This window comes from Chinchilla lanigera, unplaced genomic scaffold (assembly GCF_000276665.1).
Source record: "Chinchilla lanigera isolate Chin_1 unplaced genomic scaffold, ChiLan1.0 scaffold00023, whole genome shotgun sequence".
Classification (NCBI taxonomy): Eukaryota; Metazoa; Chordata; class Mammalia; order Rodentia; family Chinchillidae; genus Chinchilla; species Chinchilla lanigera.
The window spans coordinates 20,356,495-20,381,509 of NW_004955424.1; the positions used below are offsets into that span (position 1 = coordinate 20,356,495).

The 25,015-nt window shown below is 35.0% G+C and overlaps 1 protein-coding gene across 1 annotated transcript in view; it reads left to right on the top strand.

Annotated features, from left to right (window-relative positions):
- Positions 1-25,015, top strand: part of Vps54 (vacuolar protein sorting 54 homolog (S. cerevisiae)) — a gene marked incomplete at its 5' end in the record, with an annotated part of 114,644 nt that overhangs the window by 27,486 nt on the left and 62,143 nt on the right. Inside the window, 5 exon segments of the mRNA XM_005385705.2 lie at positions 12,678-12,833; positions 14,141-14,382; positions 15,673-15,751; positions 18,727-18,761; positions 21,249-21,380. Of these exon segments, the coding sequence (XP_005385762.1) occupies positions 12,698-12,833; positions 14,141-14,382; positions 15,673-15,751; positions 18,727-18,761; positions 21,249-21,380 (624 nt within the window).

The following is a 25,015-nucleotide window of genomic DNA, read 5'->3' on the forward strand; positions in this document are numbered from 1 at the left end:
GCCCATCATTTAAGTGATTTTGCCAGGTTTCAATGGAAGTTTTGATTTCCTGGATGTCTCTTTGAATCTGTTTCATGCTTTCTAGTTCGTTCTTCTATTGTTCATTTAATGTTTCCATCCATTGCCTATGTTCATCTATTTTTTTATATATTTCTTCTTTAGATGTGCTGAACAATTCTTTATTATTGTCATTTCATTTTTTCCTGAGAGATTATTTGTGATCTGATGTCTTCTGTGGCCTGATGGAGTTGTTTCTTTACTTCCATTTCAATTATTTCAGCCATTTCAGGTGTGTGTTTACCAAGTTCTCCTATGTGGATGTCTCCTGGACTTGTTCTGAGTGGGGTGGAGTTCTGAGATTGCATTTTAGTCCTTCATCTTGTCATGTTTGATGCTGGAGGCAGAACACTCAGTCTCACTCTTCCCTGGCAGCTCAGCTAAGGTCACTAACCTCCCTAATTTTCCTGGTGGCCAAACTTGCTCCTCAGTGGCCGCTGGGGTGTGCTGCTTAGTCTGGGTTCTTCTACTAGATGGTGAAGTTTACTTGGTTCTCCCAGGTCTCATGACAATCACAATGTCATCAGGTCACAGACAATCTGGTCCAGTGTACCCTATCAGCTCAGGGCATGAGTATGAACCAGAAGTAGTCTGCATTGGTGGTGTGATCACAGACCAGTTGGTCTTATGACTCCAGGGAGTTCAGGGCGAAGGTAGAGCGTAAACACGGACTGCAGGGTCTGCAGTTCATGGACTGTCTGATTCTGTGTCTGCAGTCCTTTCGCTGCAAGCACAGGAACCAGAGATGGGCTGCACTGGCAGTGATCACAGACTGCCTGTTTCTGCGCTTCTGCCCAGATGTTTTCCCTGGAACCCAGATGCAAATCGTGGCTTCAGTTTCAGGGATGCCCTGCTCTGGGGCTTCATGTGTCACTGAGCACGCGCAGGGGTGCCCCTCAAACCCTGGTGTTAGCGAGTTTGTGGGTCCTTTGAGACAGTCTCTTGTGTGTCCTGGGCACACGGAGGGTGGAGACACAGAGTGCAATGGCAGCAGCCTTATGGGATGCCTGCTCTGTTACTGGAAAGTAGATGGGGGCACTATCTGTTTCTCACGGTGTTCAGCTGCGAACCGTGGTGTGAGCAGATCTTGGGCCTCCTGATTCTGTGCCTGCCAGCCACTTGTGGTGCACACAGGACCCACACATGGGCTGTGCTGGCGGAGATCCAGAACTTCCTCCTTCTGCGCTCCTGCCCAGAAGCGAACCCTCCCTTTCCTAATCTCTTATTTACCTTTCCCACACTCCTATAAACACTTCATATACTCTTAAACACTTTCTATGCTCTTCAACCTGTATAATTTTAATGACATAAAATTCTATATGAGTACTCACCAGTGAAGTATATTACAACTTGAATGATGATGATCATGAATTATGTAGCTGTGTAGTACTGATGGCAATGAAGGTGATGATGATGATATGAATGTACTACACAACCAGGATGAGCAAGGAAAGATGCTTAATGTATAGGTACAGTGCAGGAGAGTAAACAGGCTGATGCAGTAGTCACTGAGCCAATCAGTACCCAGGATACAGAACACAATGCTGTGATTGGTCACCTTCCATTCCATTAGCTAATAGTGTGCCATGTACAATCTCATGTTGGCAAACTTGCACAAGCAGTAGTGGCATACTATGTTTCCATTGTATACAGTGTGGTATTCATCTGCTGATGAAGTACATACTGTATTTTATTTTGATTTAATATATTTTTAATATGTTTGAATTAACTTTTTAATATTTTTTTATATTGTTTTAATTTTTTTAGGCAAAAGTACTTAAAACTGTATTATATAAATACCTATATACCACAGAGTCCTGTGATATAATGGAAACTCCATGATATAGAATTAAATATTTAAAAAAAAACAAAACCACAGATACAGTGAAGCCACAATAAGTGAACTGTGATATAGTGAGGGACAGCTATACTACCAAAATTTATGCAGAGTTAACATAATCCTAATCAAAATACTAAGAGCATTTCTCACAGAACTAAAGAAAAGTTCACATGTAACCATTAGAGAGCTAGAATAGCAAAAGCAATTCTGGGCAACAAGGGAAATGCAGGAGGCATCTCAGTCCCAGACTTCAAATTATACTACAAAGATATAGTGATAAAAATAGCGTGATATTGGGAAAAAGAAAACAGACTTGTAGATCAGAGGAACAGAATAGAGGATGAAGAAACAATTCCATGCACATTCAGCTACTTGATCTTTAACAGTGGGGCCAAATACACTCATGGAGGAAAGTTAACCTCTAACAAATTGTGCTGTGAATAGTGACTATCCACACACCGGAGATTATGCTTAGACCCATATCTGTCACTGTGCACTAAACTAAAATCAAAATGTATCAAAGATCTGAATATTAGAACAGGATGAATCTGCTGGAAGAAAAAAGAAGTAAAACATTTAAATGGGTGTAACGCAAAGACTTTCTGAACAGAACTATGGTTGAGCAAGTAATAATACCAACAATCAACAAATGGGTTCACTTCAAATTAAGTCTTCTGCAGAGCAAAAGAAAGTACCAATAGAGTAAAGAGACAGTCTACCAAATGGGAAAAAAATTTTCCCAGCTGCTCATCAGACAACAACAACAACAAATTAGACCCCACAAATGTAAAGACCTAATCAAAATGGATATCTGAAAAGAAATACAGTGGCCAATAAATAAATGAAAACATGTTCAACATTGCTGGTGACTCTAGAAATCCAAATTAAATCAATATTTGAGTTTCCATCTCACTTCAGAATGAATGGTTAACTTCAAGAAATCAAATAATAAATGTTTGAGAGGCTGTGGGGAAAAGGAGCTCTTCTTGATGTTAGTGGGAGTATAAACTTGTACAACCACTATGGAAATCAGTGTGCAGATTCTTCAAAAGGCTGAAAGTCTATTCCCCTTCTAGGTATCTTCCCAAAGGAGTAGAAGATAGTGTATTATAGTGATATATGCATACCCATGGTTATAGCAGCACAATGCATAATGGCTAAATCGTGGAAGCAGCCTGTACTGTATTGCCACCAACAGAAGAATAGATGATGAAATATATTATACACAATTTATTACTACTATGTCCTAAAGAATGTTAAAAGTAAAAAATACAGTTCATTGCTAGAAATTAGGTATAAAAATGGTAGAATATTCTTTTACCTTGTGGCCCAAGTTTGACCACCATTGTTTTAGACAGTATTTCTCAGTTATTCTCAAGTGGTGACATTTCAAAGACACAAAAAGATTAAATCTGGTCATTAAGATATAATTTTCTTTTGTGTGTGTTTTTTTTTTTTTGATAAGTACTATCTGAAGAAAAGAACCTTTCTGAGATTCAGCAAGTTGTTTTTCTCAGAAAATAGGTAAAGCAGATGCCTCTTGTAAGGAAGGCTTAAGCTTATGCATATTTATTAGAAAGACATTGCCAGTTAAAATAATGGAAAAGTATCCCTTAGTCAAATAACGGAGGGTGGGCAGAAGAAAAACGAAATGTATTTTGTATTATACCTGCCCTTGTACAAATATATCTTCATAGATAGTCTGCTCCATTCTCTTGCAATAGAGTCAGTTTAGTAAGCATCATAAAACTCCTTCATCATATCATGTATATTTTGTATTCTTCACAGTGTCTTGGTAATAACAATATGGAAAGGGATACTTCCATACTTGGATGCTTATCTTTTACACCATTTAATACTTGACAAGTGTGTAGTATTTTTCTTCCAAAATTTTATTAAAATTGTGACATAACATCACTCGGGATGGCATGGCTGGTAAGAGGAGTGTGAGTCAGTGCCCCTCTCTTCCTTCACCCTGGGATGGTGAGACTGGCAAGAAGAGTATGAGTTTGTTCCCCTCTGTTCCTCCATTGCCCTGGGATGCCTTAGCTGGTGAGAGAAGTCTGGGTTCAGCTCCTCCTTTTCTCTATGGACCTGGGATGGTGCAACTGGTGAGAGGAGTAGCCTGGAGACCTGCAGGAATGCCAGCAACACAAAAGACCCTGAATATGGTGCACATGATAGACAGGCAGAAGTAGAGGTGTGGAAATATCTCATGCAACATTGAAGCCAGGATTCGGCACCTGGCCCAGCGAGAGGAATCTAGGAGACTTGCCCCTCCCCCTGCATCAATGGGACGAGGTGACTGGGGGAATGCCAGCCACACAGTAAGACTGTACCTAGGATGCACATGAGGGGCAGACAAGACTAGCAAGATGAACAAATCTGAAACATGAACCAATAGGTGGTAAGGTGAACCAGCATTATGCTGAGGGACAAAGACATATGGAATAGAAGCAGATGGGTGGGGCCACCCCCCTTTTAAAAAATTTAATTTTATCTTGTTACACTTTTGTTTTTATGTTATGTTCTATTCATTTTTCTCAACTTTTGTCTGCTTTTTCTTGTTATTTTTTTGGTCTCTTTTTCTAAACAGTTGGGGACAATTTTAGACACAGAAAACTATTCCCATCCCCCAAACCCAGAGACCGAGTTCAGATAATCCCTCAAATATTCCTCCACTCTTTCTTTTCTACCTGCTCTAGTTTCCCAAACCTTGCATGGTCATCCTTTGTCCTCTAGCCTTGTTACTACTTCATTTCCAGCTATCTTTGTTTTATACATTATCCTCCTTAAATTTCCCCACCACAAGGTAAAACCACTCTACCAAGGGGGAACACCTTGCATACAAATTCCTAATTTATGATTGGTTCTACTATGTAACTATATACTTTGCTTCTATGACTTAAATACAAAATCCATAGTTACCACACTTTGTGAGTTTCTAAATTGTGCTTACTGCTAATTGTTACTTCTAATTGTATTGTTACTGCTAATTGTACTACATTAGCTCAAATGTCATATGTCTTGTAACGAGTTGTTTTCCTTTCTGTAACAATACTGGGAAGCTCTAGGGTAATAACCTCACCACAGCCCTACACCAAAGGACTGGGGACTGAGTCAAACAGCTACCAATATCCCACTCTTAATCACTTCAGAGGTTGGATCTTGAGACATAACACAAACCATGAATCTCTTACACAAAGAAGACATCCCTGAAGACGAGACATTTCCTTGACACTAGTAGTATAGCCACCTACTACAAAAACTCAGAAGGATCATCACAGAAAAAAATTATTTGAAATAGATGAAGAAGCAAAATATAATCTCAGACTTCCAGCCCACCCAGAACAAGTCCAGGAGACACTGACATAGAAGAAATTGGAAGACACACATCTGAAGTGTCTAAAATGATAGCAACCAAAATAAACAAATCCATGAAACTGTAGAGGAAATCAGATCAGAAATAATCTCTCAGGTAAAAAAAGAAATGTCAACATTTATAAAGGAATTGCTCAGCAAATCTAGAGTAGAGATAGATAAAGAGATGACAATAGGAAGAAGATGGAATCTGTGAATGATCAATACAGGAAGGAAATAGAATGCATTAAGTGGATTCAAACAGATATCCAGGAAATTAAAATTCCATTGAAGCTGGCAAACCACTTGAATGAAACTGAAGACAGACTTTCAGACCTTGAACACAGGATCATGGCTATTGATAATGAATGGAATGAGCCCTTGAAAATAACAAAAGATCAGGAAATAACAATTCACCAGCTGCAAGACAGTACAAACAAAAATAAGAATAATTGGTGTCAATGAAAAAAGCCACAGTAAACACAAATGATATAAACTATCTGCAGAAGTAATCACAGAAAAATTCCCAAGCATGGGAATACCATCTGACACAATTCCAAGAACAACAAAAGAAAGAAACCACCAAGCAGGACAAGCAATTAAATGAGGGAAAAGTAGGGAACCAACAGCAGGAAAATAACATGGCAAAGATAAGCCAATACATATCAGTTATGACCATCAATTTAAGTGGTCTTAGTTCACCAATCAAAAGAAATAGACTGCATCAAAAAAACAAAAAACAAAACAAATTACCAGGGCTGGAGATTTGGCACAGCACCCACCTGGCAAGTGGGAGGTTGTGAGTTCAATTCCTGGTACCAGAAAAAAAACTAAACCAAACCAAACCAAAACAAAAAAATCCAGAAGAAAGAGACTGGCAGAAGGGATCAAGAAATAAGATCCAGCAATATGCTGTACACAAGGAACACATTTAAACTAAAAAGAAATTCATTGACTGAAAGTCAAAGGTTGGAAAACAGTACTGCATGCAACAGGAACTCAGAAAAAAGAAGGGGTAGCTATTCTGTTTGCAGACAGTGTGAACTTCAAACCAAGAATGATCAAAAGAGATAAAGAAGGTCACTACATACTTGTTAGGGCAAAAATTCAAGAAGTGATAACAATCATAAACATCTATGCACCAAATAGGGGAACAGCCAACTATATAGGACAAATACTAATAGATAAGAAAAATCAAATAAGTAATAAAGTGATTGTAATGGGGGACCTTAATACCCCATCGTCACAAAGATATAGATCAACTATAGAAAAAATAAGCAAAGAAATAACAAAACTGAGCTAAACCTGTGAACAAGTGGACTTGGCAAACATTTACAGAGTGTTCCATTCAACATCATTAGAATATACATTTTTAGCTGCACTTGGGATGGTCTCCAAAGTAGACCATATATTAGCACATAGAACATGCTTAAGGAATTGAAGTGTTCTTAAAATGCAAGAGAATTGAAATTATTGCATGCATATTATCTGACCATAGTGCAATGAAATTGGAGCTTAATGGCAAAACAAACTATGAAAACTCCACAAACACGTGGAAATTAAATAACATGCTCCTGAATAACCAATGGGTCACAGATAAAGGTAAAGAAGAAATTAAACTATTTACAAGCACCATATATATATACATACTTGTACTTGTGGGAAGCAGTGAAAGCAGACCTAAGAGGGAAATTTACAGTGGTTACTTCTCACATCAGGAAAACAAAACAAGCAAAAATAACCTAGTGCTGCACCTCAGACTTCTAGAAAAAGAAGAGCAAGTCAAGGCCAAAGCCCAAAGAAGGGAGGAAATTATAAGGACCAGAGCAGAAATTAACACAATTGACACTAAGAAAACAATATGAAGAATTAATGCAGAGTTGGTTCTTTGAAAGCATAAATCAAATTGATAAACCCCTAGCCAACCTTATCAAAAAAAGAAAGAAAAAACTCAAATTCATACAATGGGAATGAAAACGGTGAAATCACTAACAGATCCTGTGAAAATTTAGAAGATCATTAATATCTACTTCAGAAATCTTTACTTGCATAGGATGGAAAACAGAAGAAATAGACAGATTCCTAAAAATGAATGGATTACCAAAGCTGAATCAAGAAGATACAAGAATTCTGAATAACTTAATATCAGTTAATGAAATTGAAAACCATAATTAAAAACTTAGCAACACAGAGAAGCCCAGGTCCTGATGTGTTCACTGCTGAATTCTACAAGAAATTTAGAGATGATTTAATGCCAATACTCCTCAAACTCTTTAGTGAAATTCAAAGGGAAGCAATTCTCTTTAACTCATTCTTGGTAACAAGTATTACCCTGATACCAAAATCAGAGAAAGACCAAACCAAAAAAAGAGACCTACGGGCCCATCTCCCTAATTAACATGGGTGCAAAAATCCTCAGTAAAATACTAGGACACAGAATGCAGCAAATCATCAAAAAAGATTATACACCATGACCAAGTGGGATTCATCCCAGGAATGCAGGGATGGTTTAACATATGCACATTAACAAACATAATACACCATATCAATACAGCAAAATATAAGAATCACATGAAAATCTCAATAGATGCAGAAAAAGTTTTTGACAAAGTCCAACACTCATTCATGATAAATATCCCACAGAGGATCAGAATGGATGGTCTTACCCTCAATCTGATAAAAAGCATCTATGACAGTCCAACAGCCAACATCATATTAAATGGACAGAAACAAAGCCTTCACTCTGAAATCAGGAACAAGACAAGGGTGTTCACTATCACCACTCCTTTTCAATAGCTCTGGAAACAGCTAGAGTAATATGAAAGAGAAATAAAAGGAATAAGGATAGGAAATGAAGAAGTGAAATTATTTGCAGGTGACATGTTACTCTACATAGAAGACCCCAAAAACTCCACCAAAAGACTTGTAGATTTAGCAACCAAATTTAGTAGCATAGCTGGATACAAAGTCAACACTTAAAAATCAGTAGCATTCCTGTACACAAACAACAAACCTATTGAGAGAGAAATTAGGGAAACAGCACCCTTCACAATAACATCCAAAAAAGTGAAATACTTAGGAATCAATCTAACAAAGGAAGTAAAAGATCTATACATTGAATATCACAGTACTCTGAAACAAGAGATAAAAGAGGATTTCAAAAAATGGAAATATATTCCTTGCTCATGGATAAGAAGAACCAACATTATGAAAATGGCCATACTCCCAAAATTGTTGTACAGAATTAATGCAGTCCTGACCAAAATACCATTAGCATACCTTATCAAAACAAAACAAAACAAAACAAACCCTCAAATTCGTGCAATGGGAAATGAAAAGGGTGAAATCACTACAGATCCTGTGAAAATTTAGATCATTAATACCTACTTCAAAAATCTTTACTTGCATAGAATGGAAAACACAGAAGAAATAAATTTCTAAAAATGAATGGATTACCAAAGCTGAGTCAAGAAATAAAAATTCTGAATAGCTCAATATCAGTTAATGGAATTGAAAAGCTAGAGAGTATCTAGAGAATACAAGCCTAAAATTTATCTTGAACCAGAAGAGACCCAGAATAGCAAAAACAATCCAGTGCAGCCAAGGCAAAGCAGGAGGCATCACAATCCTTGGCTTGAAGTTATACTACAAAACTACTGTGATAAAATCAACATGGTACTGGCAAAAAAACAGGATCAGTGGATTAGAAGATGCAGACCCAACTCCAAACACACTCAGCCACCTTATCTTTGACAAAGAAGCCAAACATGTTCATTGGAAGAAAGATAGCCTCTTTCAGGGGCTGGGGATTTAGCTCAGCCGCAAAAGCGCCTGCCTGGCAAGTGCAAGGTCGTGAGTTTGGTTCCTGGTACTGGAGAAAAACCAAAAAAAAGGAAAGATAGCCTCTTTAATAAATGGTGCTGGAAACACTGGCTTGTCACATGCTGAAGGCTAAACTTAGACCCATGTCTATCACTATGCACTAAACTAAAGTCAAAATGGATCAAAGATCTAAATATTAAAACAGAAACACTAAATCTATTGGAAGAGAAAGGTAAAAATCTTGAAAATATAGGATAGAGAGTTGATGAATAAAAGCCAAACTGCAGGGGAAATACTTCAAAGAATCAACAATTGGTTTGTCATCTTAATAAAAATTTTTTGCACATCAAAATAAATCAGCAGACTGAAAAGTAACCCATAGAGTGGGAACAATTTTAGCCAACTGTCCCTCATTCAAAGGACTTCTATCTAGAAGATATAAAGAATTGAAAAAATGAACCCCCCCCCAAAGTTAAAGACCCATTCCAAGAATGGCCATTTGAGATGCATACACACTTCTCAGATGAAGAAATACAAAATGACAAATACATTAAAAAATGTTTAACATCGTTGGTCATTTGAGAAATGCTAATTAAAACAACACTGAGGTTCCATCTCACCCCAGAAAGAATAGCTATCATCAAGAAATCAAACAATAACAAATGCTGGAAGGGCTGTGAGGAAGAAGGGATGCTTCTCCACTATTGGTGGGAGTGTAAACTGATACGAACACTGGAAATCAGTGTGAAGATTCCTCAAAAATTAGGATTAGAGATCCCAGTTGATCCCGCTGTTCCCCTTCTGGGTATTTTTTCAGAAGAATTAAAAACATCATATCACAGTGATACATGTGCACCCATGTTTATAGCAGCACAATTTGTCATAGTTAAATCTTGGAAACAACCCAAATATCCATCAACAGAGGAATGGATAAAAAAGATGTGGTATTTTAATACAATGTAGTACTAAGGTATAAAGAAGGACAAACTCGAGGCTTTTATAGGTAAATGTGTGCAACTAGAGGCCACAGTCATAAGTGAAATAAATCAGGCTGGCATGGTTAAACATTGTATTGTCTCCCTAGTGTAAGAAACTGAAAGAATAAATAAGATTGAAAAGGTACAATAGATTTTGTGAGAAGGAAAGAAACTGCTCAGAAGAACAACTGGGATGGGGGAAAGGAAAAAAGGGATATACACACACACACACACACACACATATACACACACTACACACACACACAAGATAGCTAAGGTAAATGTACTACCAATTTCTTTTAGTTAATTGAAAGGAGCATTTAGTGCTTATATTGTTTGATCAATTTTGCATGCCTTTATCTGGTAATCTGAGCAACTACTTTGAAGATAATGATATGTAATATAATAACCATTGCTAATTTCATATCTTGTTTTGAAATTCTGTATCATTTTTATTTATTTTTTCTCTTTAAAATAAAAAAAAAAAAAACAAATTGTTCTGCTGTAAACATGGGTGTGCTGTGGTGTGAAGCTTTTACCCCGTTTGGGAAGATACCAAGAGGGGAATAGCTAGATCAAGTGGAACTTTTAGGTTTAGTTTTTTGAGGAATCTCCATATTGATTTCCATATTGATTGTAGCAATTTACACTGCCACCAACAGTGGAGAAGAATAGTGGAACAATTTACACTGCCACCAATAGAGAAGTCTTTTCTCTACAGACTCACCAGCATTTGTTATTGTTTGATTTCTTGATGATAGCTATTCTTTCTGGAGTGAGATGGCATCTCAGTGTTGCTTTAATTTGCATTTCTTGAATGATCAGTGATGTTGAACATTTTTTAATGTATTTACTTGCTGTTTGTATTTCTTCATCTGGATGTCTATTCATTTCAGTTGCCTATTTTTGGATTATGTCTTTAAATTTGGAGGGGTCTGGTTTTTTTTGAGTTCTTAATATATATTCTCGATATTAGTCCTTTGTCTAAGGAATAATTGGTACATTTTTTCCCATTCTGTGTGTTTTCACTGTGGTGGTTGTTTCTTTTGCTATGCAAAAGCTTTTCTATATGATGTGATCCCAGTTGCTGATTCTTTGTATGATTTCCTGTGCAATCAGTGATTTGTTCATAAACTCTTTGCCTACACTTACACACAAACTTAACACCTACTTTCTTCTTCCCCTTTTTCCTTATTCCTTCCCTGTATTGGTGATTGACCACAGATCTTGTGCATGCTAGGCAAGCACTAAACTACTGCTACTGAGCCTTAACCACCATTTTTTTTTTTTTAAGAGGGGGAGTCTCTTTAAAATTTTATTTTGAGACAGTCTTGCTAAGTTATCCAGGCTGTCCTCCAGCTTGCTTTCCTCTTGCCTCAGCCTCCTCGTAGGTGAGATTATAGGCATGTGCCATTATGCCCTGGAATAGCAACTTGTTTAAGTGAACGATGTGATTGGGTTTGTTTCCTTTGCATTGAAAGTGCTGAGATTAGATATGGAAGGAAATCTAGAAAATATAATTTTTAGTTCTTTAGCAAACGGAAGTTAGAGTAGACAAGCTGTTTGTCATGGATACTAGCCTTATAGCTCTCTTCCTTACTTCCCACTCTTATTTTTCTCTTCCCTAGATTTCTCAGCTTGTGTTTTTTTAAAAAACTTGCTAACTACATACATTTTTCTGGATTTTACTGTACTTATCTTTAGTGTGAGAGAACTTAGACTAGGTGATCTCTAAATACTTCATTAGTAAAATAATTAATAAATAGTTTCTTCATATCCAATTTTAGTATTGCTTCATTTATAAAGTCTTACCAGATACTGTATACTTATTTATTTTGTTTTGCCCCACAAATTCTTTCAGCACTTACTAAAAAGGTAAATAGCTCAATATGTTTTACTTATATACATTTGTTTTTGTGGCTTAATGCGATTGTAAGCTTTTTGAAGAATGCCCATTCTTTTCTCATTTAATTACAGTGAGTTTATAATTATTAATTACATGTGGCAGTCATGTATTAAAAATAATTATAGCTAACATCTGTGAATACTAACTTTTAAGAAAGGCATTATTTTATATGTTTTATGTATATCCATTCATATAATTACTATATGAGACAGGATCTGTTTTCATCTCCATTTTACTGATAAGGAAAGGCACAGAAAGTTACATAAATTTCCTCATGATCATACTGTTGGTGGGTAAAGGTGGGATATGAACCCAGGCAGACATACCTCAAAAATTTATGAATCGTTACTGTACACTTGTTGGGTGAAGGGAGTGTTTATTTTTTTAAAATATATACTTATTGGATGAATGGAATGTGTCATTTTTAATATATGGGTACAGGATTGTTATCTTTGTACTTTGGATAAAAGACTGAAGATATTTAATTTGAGGAAGAATTTTTAACAAATAAGGACAGATAACTTTCAGAGAAAACTAAATATTATGAGTAGCTTTCATAATTAACAGCAGATATTCACATTGCATACCTGTACTTTGAAGGACTTTGAAAAACCCTTCTGGTTTTGAAAGAAAATTTGTAACGTGTAATATCCATGGATGGATTTTGGTTCATATGACATGTTTTAATTATTATTTGTTTCTTACTCATTTTTAGTTGAGTGGTGATTTTATGCAATGGCTTCAAGCCACAGTTCTTCACCAGTGCCTCAAGGAAGCAGCAGTGATATTTTCTTTAAAAAGGAGGTAGATTCAACAAAACACATTCGACCTGTGCAGTCACTGCCAGACGTATGTCCCAAGGAACCCACAGGTAACGCTTTTTTTTTTTTTTAAGAACTTTTACTGTTGATTTGTGTTATCTTTAGTAAAGTTTTATAAAGTGACCTTAAAATAATAAATTTTACAGTGTTAAAAATAAAGAGATGAAGAATTTGGAAATAATTGGGAAATTGAGATGTAGTTTTTTTCATGCATTTCTATAAAATGTTATTTACATTAGCTGAAAAATGATGTAAAATGAAGGTACAGATTGAAAGATGTTCAGTTAAAACATACTGTCAGTCTTCATTGTTTGCAGATTCTAGTCACTGCATATTCTCCTGCTTGTAAATGCAAAATCAACACTCATGTTCTTTTGTGCTCATTTGTGGACATGAGCAGAACGGCAAAATTTTTAGGTTGTTTGAGACACATATTCTCATCTCTGATTGCATAGGCCAATTCTGTGACTTCTTATTTCAGTTCTTATACTGTGAAAAAGTATCCTTTTTGTTATCTATGTAGTGCCATGTGTTTTACATTTTTGTGCTTTTTGTTGGTGATTTTGCTGTTTAAAATGGCCTCCAAGCATAGAAGTGCTGTATAGTGTTCCTAAATGCAAGAAAGTTGTGATGTGCCTTAATGAGGAAGTCATGTATAGAATAAGTGTTGTTCAGGCATGGATTACGGTGCTGTTAGCTATGGGTTCAGTGTTAGCAAATCAATGCTACATAGCAAATAAGGTATCTTTATACAGAAACATGCACAAAATAAGGTTATCTATTGAAAATATGATCTGAAGTTCACAGGAACATTACCATTAATTTCATATAGGAGCAGAGTTCAGTACTGTATTTCCTGATTAGTTCTTCATAGTGACGTTATAGAACAAAATTGCTACAAATAATGAGAACTAAGAGTGCATTTTTTTCTCTGTGGTTAATGCCATAGACTGCGTAGTTTTGCATTCCTCTCTGGTTACTGTCACCTAATTACAAGCCAAAGGCTGTTTGAACTGGAAGTGCCTACCATAATGCAATTGTATTTTTATTTTTGCAAAGAATAATAGAGAAATTATACATGAAATGAAGAAATGAATGAAAAGATTTTCTTTATATCCACCAGCTGTGGAAATTACTGCCCTCAGATTTTGCATATCCTTTATCATGTACATGTGTTTCATCCTTTTAATAATTGATGCTGGAAGATGATTATTTAGTCAGATTGCTTTTTATTAATAAGTTACCACAGAAGAAAGAGTTTGGTTTAGGTAAAATAGAACCTAAGCATTTGTATTTTTCTTGAATGAACTTATAAATGTAGAATCAACTTTACAGAATTTTTCTTTACTTTTTGCAGGTGATTCAAGTAGTTTATGTGTTGCCCCATCTCTAGTTACAGATCAGCATAGATGGACTATATATCATTCCAAAGTAAATCTTCCAGCAGCATTAAATGATCCTAGATTAGCAAAAAGAGAATCTGACTTCTTCACAAAAACATGGGGATTGGACTTTGTAGACACAGAAGTCATACCGTCATTCTACCTCCCACAGATCGGCAAGGAACATTTTACAATATATCAACAGGAAATCTCTCAGGTAATATTGAATATTGAAATTTGTTAAGTCAGGTCAAAAGTAATATAAATATTTTTAGTTTATTGGTTGTAGACTTTTGACCAATAGTTTTTGACCAGCTCATAGTATTCTTTTTTATTCATATAAATTTTGATATCCTGGGTTATGATTAATTCTTTCCTTAGATATATTTTTAATACATTTCTCTTTCTGTAGTGATTTTTTAAGAGTTATACATTCCTGTTAGTACTAAGATTCAATAAGAAACATATTCTATCTACCAAGAATAAAAGTGGTTCTATTAGTCCTATAAAGCCCAGGTGACTTGTAAGATTTGAGAACTTAGCAGAGTAAAACTGTTTCTGTGTTTCATTTATCACAGACAATGTAACAGAGCATTCTGTCTCTCGCTGACTATATCCAGGTATAATTGTAACTGTTTGTTGCTTTAAACTCAGTTTGAAAGCAAGAGCTACTATAGTTCTCAATTTGAGATGGCTTATTCATTCATATTTAGATTTTTAGTGAGTAGTTATTATCAATATACTCCTAGTTACAGTCTCACCCTGTTTTTTAAAAAGTTGAAGTGATACAGCGGATATATATTAAATAAAAACGTATGTATATACACATATATGTACTTCATTTTGTACACACATATGCATATATATGAGTGTGTGTGTGTGTGTGTGTGTGTGTGTGTGTGTTTTGGTCATTTTTGTGACAAGATGTTGCTGTGTTGCCCAGGCTGACTTTGCACTCCTGGGCTCAAGCAATCCTCTTGCCTCAGCCTCCCAAGTAGCTAGGACTATAGGTGTAGTCCACTGTTTCTGGCTCAGTACTTACTTATTTTTATAACTATTGGCTTTTATGCTTTTTCATTCACGAGCCTAATTTGAATTTGGCTGATTTTATTTTACCTGATTCCTTTTTTCTTTTTATGACTTAGAGATAGGCTGAATATGGTTATACTATTGACATTGACATTGTACAGCATCTGATTCATTTTTAGTACTAGCAGATACTTTTAAACAGAACACACAGATTATGAATTTAAGTTAGATACCAACACATACCTATTAGAATGGCAAAAAATCTTTTATATTTATAGATCTTAGAGTGGCATCTGGTTCATGAAATATACTTGTTACCTGTATTTAAGTTCAGAAGGCTAATGATTTAATATTAAAATTATAGAACTAATTTGGCATAGTTTTGTATTCTTTAACGGAACATTCAGATGATTTGAATGCTCACATTTCTGTATAGCATTGATCATGTTACCTACTTACTGTTTTTTTTCTTAATTAGCGAGAGAAGATTCATGAGAGATGCAAGAATATTTGTCCTCCTAAAGATACCTTCGACAGGACTCTTTTACATACTCATGGTATGAATATGTGTTAACTGTAGATAATAAAATGTAACATACATATTATGAGCAATCTTAATATTTAAACCTTGTTTTATTTCTAGTAAAATTTTGTAGCCTACTCCCATATTTTTAAAGCTTTAAAGAGAAAAATTACAGGTGTGACAATAGTGAAATCCTTTAGTGTGACAAATATTTAGTACTTTGGTGTTCGGTACTTTATGATTAAAAATAAAGAAGTAGTAGTCTTGGTCCTCAAGGAGCTGATGGCCTCTTAAGCAGGGTTAAAGAAATAGATTAATAATTATATCACTGTATATTAAATAGTAAGTTCAGTGTGGTGAGGATGCATGCACAGCATTCCTAACAAACTTTTAGAAATCTTCCCGGGGTTGATGAAATGCTGTGTTTTAAACTAATTAGTATGAAAATGTATGCAGGAGGAAAGGTATTCCAGGGAAAGGGAACAGTTTATAGAAAGCCTTCACGTCAAGCAAGAACTCCTAAAACTACTTAGGAGTAATTGCAAGACTCTAATGTATAAACTGTCCTGAGAATAAGAGATGAAGCTGACACTGTATGTGGGGATCTGATCATTAAAGAGCCTTGTGCACCATGTTCAGGAATTTTACTTTTTCTAAAGGCAGTATAGAGTTACTTTTTCTTTTTTTCTTCTTTTTCTTTTCCTCCCCTTCCCTCCCCTTCGTTTGTCCCCCTTTCTCCTGTCTGTCTCTTTTTCCTTCCTTCCTTCCTTCCTTCCTTCCTTCCTTCCTTCCTTCCTTCCTTCTTTCCTCTTCCCTCCCTCCCTCCCTCTTTTTTTCTTTTTCTCCTTTCTTTCTCTTTCTCTCCCCCTCCCCTCTCCTCCCATCCCCTCTCCTCTCTTCTCTTATGCCTTCCCCTCCCTTCCTCTCCCCTCCCCTCCCTTCCTCTCTTCTTTCTTCCTTTCCTTCTATCTTCCCATCTTTCCATCTTTCTTTCTCTCTTTCTCTTTGTGGTACTGGAGATTGAAGCCAGAGCCTTCACACTGAGCTACATCCCCAGCCATTTTTTTGGTTTTTTATTTAGAGACAAGATCTCCCTAAGTTGCCTAGATTGAGCTTGAACTTGTGATCCTCTTGCCTCAGCCTCTCACAGTGCTAAGATCATACACTATCAGGCCTAGTTTAGCCATAGGTTTTAATGATCAGTTCAGTCAAAAATGACTCCAAGGATTCTTGTTTAGGTGTGAGAGGTGCAGTTCAGTCAGAGAGGCAAGATATAAGGACAAATTTTGGAAGAGATAGCGACTAGTTTAATTGAAGGTTTATAGTTAGGTTACCAACCTTGAGCTCAGGAAAGAGAAATGTAGACTGATATGTATAGGTATGGTAAACATTATCATAGATAATATGCTAGACAGTGGTATGGTAGTTGAATTCAAGGATATGAATGGGATTGCCCAGGGGAGATATGAATAGTTAGAAGAAAAGGACAGGTTATAGAACACTATGATCACATTTAAGGGATAAAGAGAGAATTCCCCCTCAGACATGAAAAGTAGTGAGAATTCATTAGTTCTTTTTTTTTTTTTTTTTTTGTATCAGAAATTGAACCCAGGACCTTGTGCTTGCCATGCAGGCACTTGAACCACTGAGCTGTATCCCTGGCTTAGTAGTAAGATTTCAGAGACGAATGATTAGTCTGCAGTATAAGAATACTTCGGGATGGTCAGTTTGTACACTGAGAAGTCTCCTAGGATTCGGCAGTTAGAGATCTTAGGGAGAGCATTTAGATTGGAGTAGCTGTTATACTCCAGTGCTGCAGTGAGTATAAGAGAAAAAAAGGTAGACTACTAATAGGGATGTAACTTGAAGATTTGAGAGTGTGTTGCCTTTGAGAGAGTATAGTGTGGAAGAGTGTGTTCTCAGGGGGAGGGGAGGAGAAGGGATAAGAGAAGAGAGGACTACATGAGGCAAAAGAGGTACATATTTACATAACTCTGAGCATAAAGTGTTGTCTTACTCTTTGCGCCTGTGATGGCTGCCTTGCTTCAACATAGTTTTAGACCTGTGTTTTTATCTTTTCCTTTTTCTCGTTGTCGTTGTTGTTCTCATTCTTCTTGTTTCTCCTTTAAGTGGGAAAGAACTGAACTTATTTATATGCAGAGATAGAATAATTGGTAAAAGGAAAGAGGTTGAAAGATATAGAGAGGGGTAATTTATGAAGCAAGTTCACAGAAGAAATAGGAAGGAATGGAGTCTAAGTACAGAAAGGTTAATTTTGTAAAGGACCAGAGTATCTTATGTAAGACCAAACTGGCAAGATTGAAGGTAAAGCAGATTCATTTATGAGTAAGTCTGTAAGTGATACAACTTAAGAAGTCTAAAAAGAAAATTGAGATGAAATGTAAAAGTAATCTTTGATCATAAGAAATTCTAAATGGGATGGAGTATATTTTAAACAGTAAAAATAATATTTGTTTTAAAATTTAATTCATTTTCTAATTTAATTCTTAATAAATAATACTTAATTTTACCAAAATATGATAAGACCATCAATTTTTCTGTATTTGTTTTAAAAAGAGTTGAAGCTGGGCATAGTGGCACACCCCTATGATCCCAGTACTGTGGGAGGCTGCGGCAGAAGGATCCAAGTTTAAATCCAGCCTGGGAAATTTAACGATCTATTGAAACCCTGTCTCAAAATAAATATTAGAAAAAGATGGGGATGTAGTTCAGTGAGAAGTCCCTGAGTTCATTTCCCAGTGCTGCAAAGATAGACAAATAGATAACATTTTGAAATGTATTTCTTGTTTTATTGCTACTAATTGCTTAAAATTATTTGAAGCATGTTTTATTTAATCATTTACTTACTACTATATATGCAGTGAGTGGATTAGTGGATAGTTGATGGGGGAAAAACTTATTATGTTGTCACCTATATTGAATCTGTCAAAATATTTATGGAGATATAGTTAAAACAAGTTTAAAAAAATCATATGTTTCTTTTTGTAGATAAATCCAGGACAGATCTGGAGCAAGTACCGAAGGTAACAAAGATTAAAAATGCGAATACTTTTCTTTAGTACTTGGCCTTTAATTTTGTCTTGTTTAGTTTTCATTTGGCTGTTGACATTTGGACGACTTTGCCTCTTCTGAGGCTTTGCTGTGTAGCTTTTTTTTTCTTTTTTAAGTGAAAAAATAATTAGCAAATTAAAATGGCATGTTTATGGTATTCTTCCTCTTTTGTATTGTCATTCTCTTCTTCATCATTGAAAATTATGCTTAAATCTATTCTAAAAAAATAATTATGTTGATTTTACTACCCCTTGAAGTTATTTAAAGGTATTTTCTTTATATGAAAAATGTTGTAGAGTTGCATAATACATGCATTTTTTTTGTTGGGAAGGGAGTCCATTGTGTCCATCAAATTGTCAAAGAGGTTTGGGACAGTTGCTCTTTAGGAGAAGAAACAAACAAGAGGGGATCATTTGCAAAGTTCTTTGATATGTACAAAATAAAATTCAAACTTAAAGCCCTTCAGGATTTGCTTCCATCAGAGTCATGCTTCTAACTTTTGTCTACAAAGCTTTATACATTTTTTATTTTGGCCAAGTTGTGTTTTGCTGGTTTAGTGGTTTACTTGCACTGTTCCCTCAGCCTGGAGGACTTTTTGGTCCTCTTCCTTTGTACAGTGCTGCGCAAGTTCCTGCTAACATGGCAACTTTGCATGAACAAGTACTGTGTGGTTTCTTCTTTTCCCCAGCTGAAGAAAACTGCTCCCTTTGCCAAATTTCCCTAATGTTTTATCTAGGAACTCTCCCCTCTCTCACCCGAGACAGTTGTCACTCCTTTCCTTGCAAGATTTTACATACTTGTTTCTCTATATCCACAGGGGATTGGTTCCAGAACTCTCTTTGTGGATATCAAAATTCTCAGATGCTTACATTGTGTATTACCTACACATAAGCTTCTATATATTTTAACTCATCTCTAAATTACTTATAATACTCAATATGATATAAATGCTATGGAAATAGTTGTTTTACTATATTGTTTAGATAATAATGACAAGGAAGAAGAATGTGCATGTTCAGTACAGATACAATCTTTTTCAAATGTTTTTGATAGTTGGATTATGAGAGCCAACTATATACATATATATTACATTCCTTATACTAAAGATCCTTGAGATTATGATCTGAGTAGTAATTTATCTTCATTTTCCCCCTCAGTGCTTATTGTAAGAAACAAGTAAGAGATACTTACTGATTTAGTCAATACTTTTCATTATAGTACTAAAGCAGGAATTAGGAAATTTACTCCCGTTCTTTACTAGATTTTCCCTATCATATTCATACTAGTTTTGTGGATATAGGCAAAATGAACCAGTAAATAAAATACAGCATAAACATTAATAAGTTGATTAAACCATGTTTTAGGCCCCATACTTGGTAGTAGCAATACAGTGATTAAGGAGCTATGAATCCAGTTGTGTAGACTAGATGGTCTCTAGGGAGAGATACACATATAAATTAATTTCTGTGAAGTATGAGATATTTAATTGAGGTAGGGGTGATTAGGTTATTAATCTCTGTTTCATACACTAGGAAATATTTGCCCTTTAGATTAGGTCATGTTCTCCAGCTAGGCAAGAAGGGACATTCTAAGACAAAGGATGTGTAAACAAGTTTAAGCATAAGAAGATATAGCAGATAATTGAGTATGGATAGAATGTGATGTGTAAATAGTGAAGAGAGTGACAAGATACCAAAGGGATAAGTGGGATCAAAAAACATGAATTTTGGTGCCATTCTAAAATGTTTGATCTGTGGGTCATGAAAATCTAAGAAGAATGGCAATTATACTTGATTTTAGAAAGTGTACCTCTGACAGCAAACCAGGGGATGGATTAGGGAGGGAAGACAGTAAATAGCTATTTACTGTAAGGCAGAGATAATGAAGGGCTGAACAGATGAGCACTGAGGAGAGAAAGAAGAGAGGGAATTCAAGAGATATTTAAGAAATATAATATTTAGGTCTCATTGACTAGCTGGATATGGTATGTAAGGGAAAAGGAACATTCTCTTCATAAAGTTGAATGTTTTTGCTTTTAAATCTTAATGTGTCTAATTTTGAAAGAAGTTTTAGCAGGCAAAAATAAAAATGTTAGAAAATTGATAATTGACATTTAAAAAATTATCCATGGGAAATAATATAGAATTTTAAGAAAGTATGGTATTTGTCTCTGTTACGTGCCTGTTGGGATCAAGTTAGTAAGTTTGAGCATGTGGTAATGGATTGGCTATCTCTACTGGTAAAAAACATTTTTTAATTTTTTTAAATAAGGATTTTAAGCTTGTATAATTTCATGATACAGACTTTTGTGTGAATAACCCAGCCTATTATCACTTGCTTTTGCTCTTTTTACTTAAGATTCAAGTTAATTTTTGTTTAATGGTCTTGTAATGTTAGAAGGGATAATGGATATAAAGAAGGTGTTTAGTCTAATTATAGAAAATGTGTTCTTTTAATAGATTTTTATGAAACCGGATTTTGCCTTGGATGATTCCTTAACTTTTAATTCAGTTTTACCATGGTCTCATTTTAATACTGCTGGTGGAAAAGGTAATCGTGATGCAGCCTCCTCAAAATTGCTTCAGGAAAAGGTAATTTCTCTTAGACTTTTTTTTAATATGGAAAACTTTATTCTGGTTAAATGGTACCATTTGTGTGAATTTAGATTTAGTTATTTAATAAGTTATATTTAATTATTTAGCAAGCTACATTTCTTTTAATGTTCTTCTCTCTTTACCCCTTTCTCCTTCTCTCTGTCTCCCTTTCTCTCTCTCTCCATTCCTTGTTCTTTTCCTGTTCTCTCCCTCTTCCCCTCTCCCTCTTTTCTCCCCTGTTCTGGGCATGAATCCCAGTACCTCATTCATGCTAAGAACCTGTTCTACCACAGAGCTATATCCCCAGCCTAAATTCATTTTTGTTGTTATAATTATAAACCTTCTAATCTTAACTGATAAACTAATAGTATTTTGGTTCAAAAGGAAAAAAGTTACGCTTGTGAAAAAGGGAAAATTTGAGTGCTTCTTACCTGAAATAGCAGTTGATAGAATTTTAATTGAAAGGATATGTAGCAGAATGAATTGCTTTGCATTTCTAAGCAGTTCTGGTATGTGTCAGCTAATTTTATAAGAAGGAATTAAAGCACAGAAAACCAACTTTTCCTGAAGTATGGCTTTTTTCACTTTCACAGTAAAGATTATTTTGAAGCAAAATATTCTTCATTAAAAAATACATTTCTACTATATTTCTAGCTTTCCAAGTCTAGTCTTTTGCTTGTTATTATTCAGTAGTTCTTTAAACTTTACAATGTTCTATATTTCAGAAGTCAACATCTAAAATTTAGAACTTTAGACTTACCAATAATCTTCTAAAACTTGAGTGATAGCAAAACTTTTTGATCTCTGTACTTTTTCCACACTTAGTTATAGAACCTTTCTAAAACTGACTGTGGTTTTTAAAATGAGAAGAAAGCACTTTGTTGCACTCTAGTGGCATGACATGGCAGTATGAAATCTTGTGTTAGACTGTGCAGTAAATTAGGCCCAGTCGTCCTCAGTAACTGAAAAAGAAAGGACTGGCTTGCAAGGAAAGAAGAGATGTAGGGAAAGAGATATGAGTCTTCTTCTCATAACTGAAAATGAAAATGAGATCACTTTTTCCCTTGGCAACATTTTTAAGTGTAAAAAAAGTATTCCTTGAGTAAGAACAGGTTCATAAATGTGATGAAAATTGTGGGCTTACAGACACAGTTTTGCTCCCAGACTTTAGTTTCACATTCCAAGTCTGTACCCTGGTAGGGTAATACCTTAAAGAAAGAAACACAAAAGCCAATTAAAATCTCATCAATCTATGCAGATACTTTTACTCATCACTATACTCATCAACCTATGCTTCTTTTATGCATCTTAATAGAAAATAAATTATGAAAATACTATGCCTTTGAAAAAAGTAGTTCAATAGAATATTCATGAATTCCAAAAGCTGTTGAAATTCAAATGAAATACTTTTTTCAACCTAAATGTTTAGTGATAAATTTGTTTTATATTTGTAAGTTACAGAATTAGGTTTACTATATTTATATTCTGAGGCCTTTTCATTCTGTTCTGTGATCAGAGTAGGAGGAATGGAAGACAGAATTCTAAAATAGTACTCTTGAGCTTGTGATGATGGACAACAACTGTTTTATCTTGGTAGCTTTAAAGAAAAAAAATGCTATAACCAGAATTAAAGAAATTTGTGTCCTATTTTGTGCTACCCAAAGTGCTAGTCTGTGAGGATGTTGCTTATTCATAGAGTACTTGCCAGTGGAAGAAAGTGGAAAGGTAATATAGCAGTTAGGGAGAAAAGACAAATTGTTATAGAAGTTTATATTTGACATTTGGAATGCATACTTAATATATAAGAATTAATCTTTGTAATATATGAACTAATTGCTTGTAGCAAATCTTTTAGAACTTTCAGTCATAACAAACAGCCATCTGTGGCATGGATGTCATAGGTTTGCCACTGCTGGTTTAAGGCATTTATCTCTCTTTTAAGGGGACTATACACTGAAAATAAATTTTAATAATGGATAAAAGAATCATTTTTGAAATGTAAAATAAACAGCCTTGAAATAAAATCCAAATAAATTCTAATATTTTTATAATTTATGACTGAACCATTAGTCTGTATTTTGTGGATTCTTTATCATTTTGAAGAACGATGGTATAATAGAAAGAGTTTCAGATTTTGTGTCTTACTAACCTGGGTTTACATTTCAGTTTTGCCACTTGCTAACCACATGATTTTATTCAAGTCGTTAAGGTCTCTGTGTTTGTTCACCTATAAAATGTGAAGAATAACTGTACTAACTGTATCCTAAGGTTATTAGAAACACTATACATATACCTGTGCCTAGCATACAGAAGGAAGAGCTCAAAAAGTGGAAACTATAATTATCTACTAAGTCTGATAAGTGATATGTAATGTTGGTGGGGGCCATAGAGATCATTCTCTCTCAGATCTTAGAACTATTAAAATTAGAATTATAATCTGAGATAGTTCTAAGGTATTCTTAGCTTTTATAAAATAATTGGTGTTTGGAGGGTAGGCATGGCAGAGCAGAGGAAGAAGGTAAATCACCTACTTTTTTTTCAATTTTTTTTTTATTAATACATGTTTACAGTACATAATGATTACATTCCTCAAGGAGAGTTGGTACATGTGCATAACATATCTTAATTTCCCTCCCCCTTCTTCTCCTCCCTTCCCTCCATCTCTAGGTCCCCTTCCTATTTGCAAAAGATCTATCTTCTTATTTCCTATTATCTGTCTTTTATTTTACTCTTTATGTGGATTTTTGACTGCTCCTATAAGAAAAACCGTGTAATATTTAAGCTTGTATGTCTGATTTATTTCACTAAACCTTATGACCAAGGTGTATCCATTTTCCTACAAGTGACTCGAGTTTATTCTATATGGCAGAGTACTGTTCCATTGTGTGTAAATACCACATTTTCTTTATCCATTCATCTGTTAGTGGACATATAAGGTCACTTCCAAGATGTAGCTGTTGTGGATTTTGCTGCTATAAACATGGGTATGTATGTGTCACTGTAATACATCTTTAACTCTTTCAGGAAGATACCCTAGAAGGGGAACAACTGGGTCAAATGGAATTTCTGGTTTTATTTTATTGAGGAATGTTCATACTAATTTCATAGTGGTTGTATTAGTTTACAATCTCATCAACAATGTAAAAGGGTTCCTTTGCTCCCACCTGCAGTCTTTTTTTAAATTTTTTTTTTATTTTAAAGAGTAAAAGAAGGATAACATAATAATGGGGGTTCTTACCAAATTACAGACAAAGTAGTAGGAAATTATCAATGGTTATTGTTTTACATATTGTTATGTACAAGATAGTTTCTCAGGAAAACAAATAGACAAATAATTGTGAATACAGACAGAAGAGGTAGGAGATTATCAATAGTTGTTGTGCTATACTTTGGTATCTTCAAAGTGGCTTCTAAACAAAATAAATAGAGCTATACATGAGTGACCAATTGAATATTCATTGACTGTTCTCAATAGTTGTTGTAGGAAACACATAATAATAAACATACATCCATTTATGAAATAGGATAGGAACAATACAAACATTACAGAGTTATGGATAGATGAGTAGGAAAATATCAATGGCTGCTGTAATACATGGTGGTATCTTCAAAGTGGTTTCTCAGGAAGACAG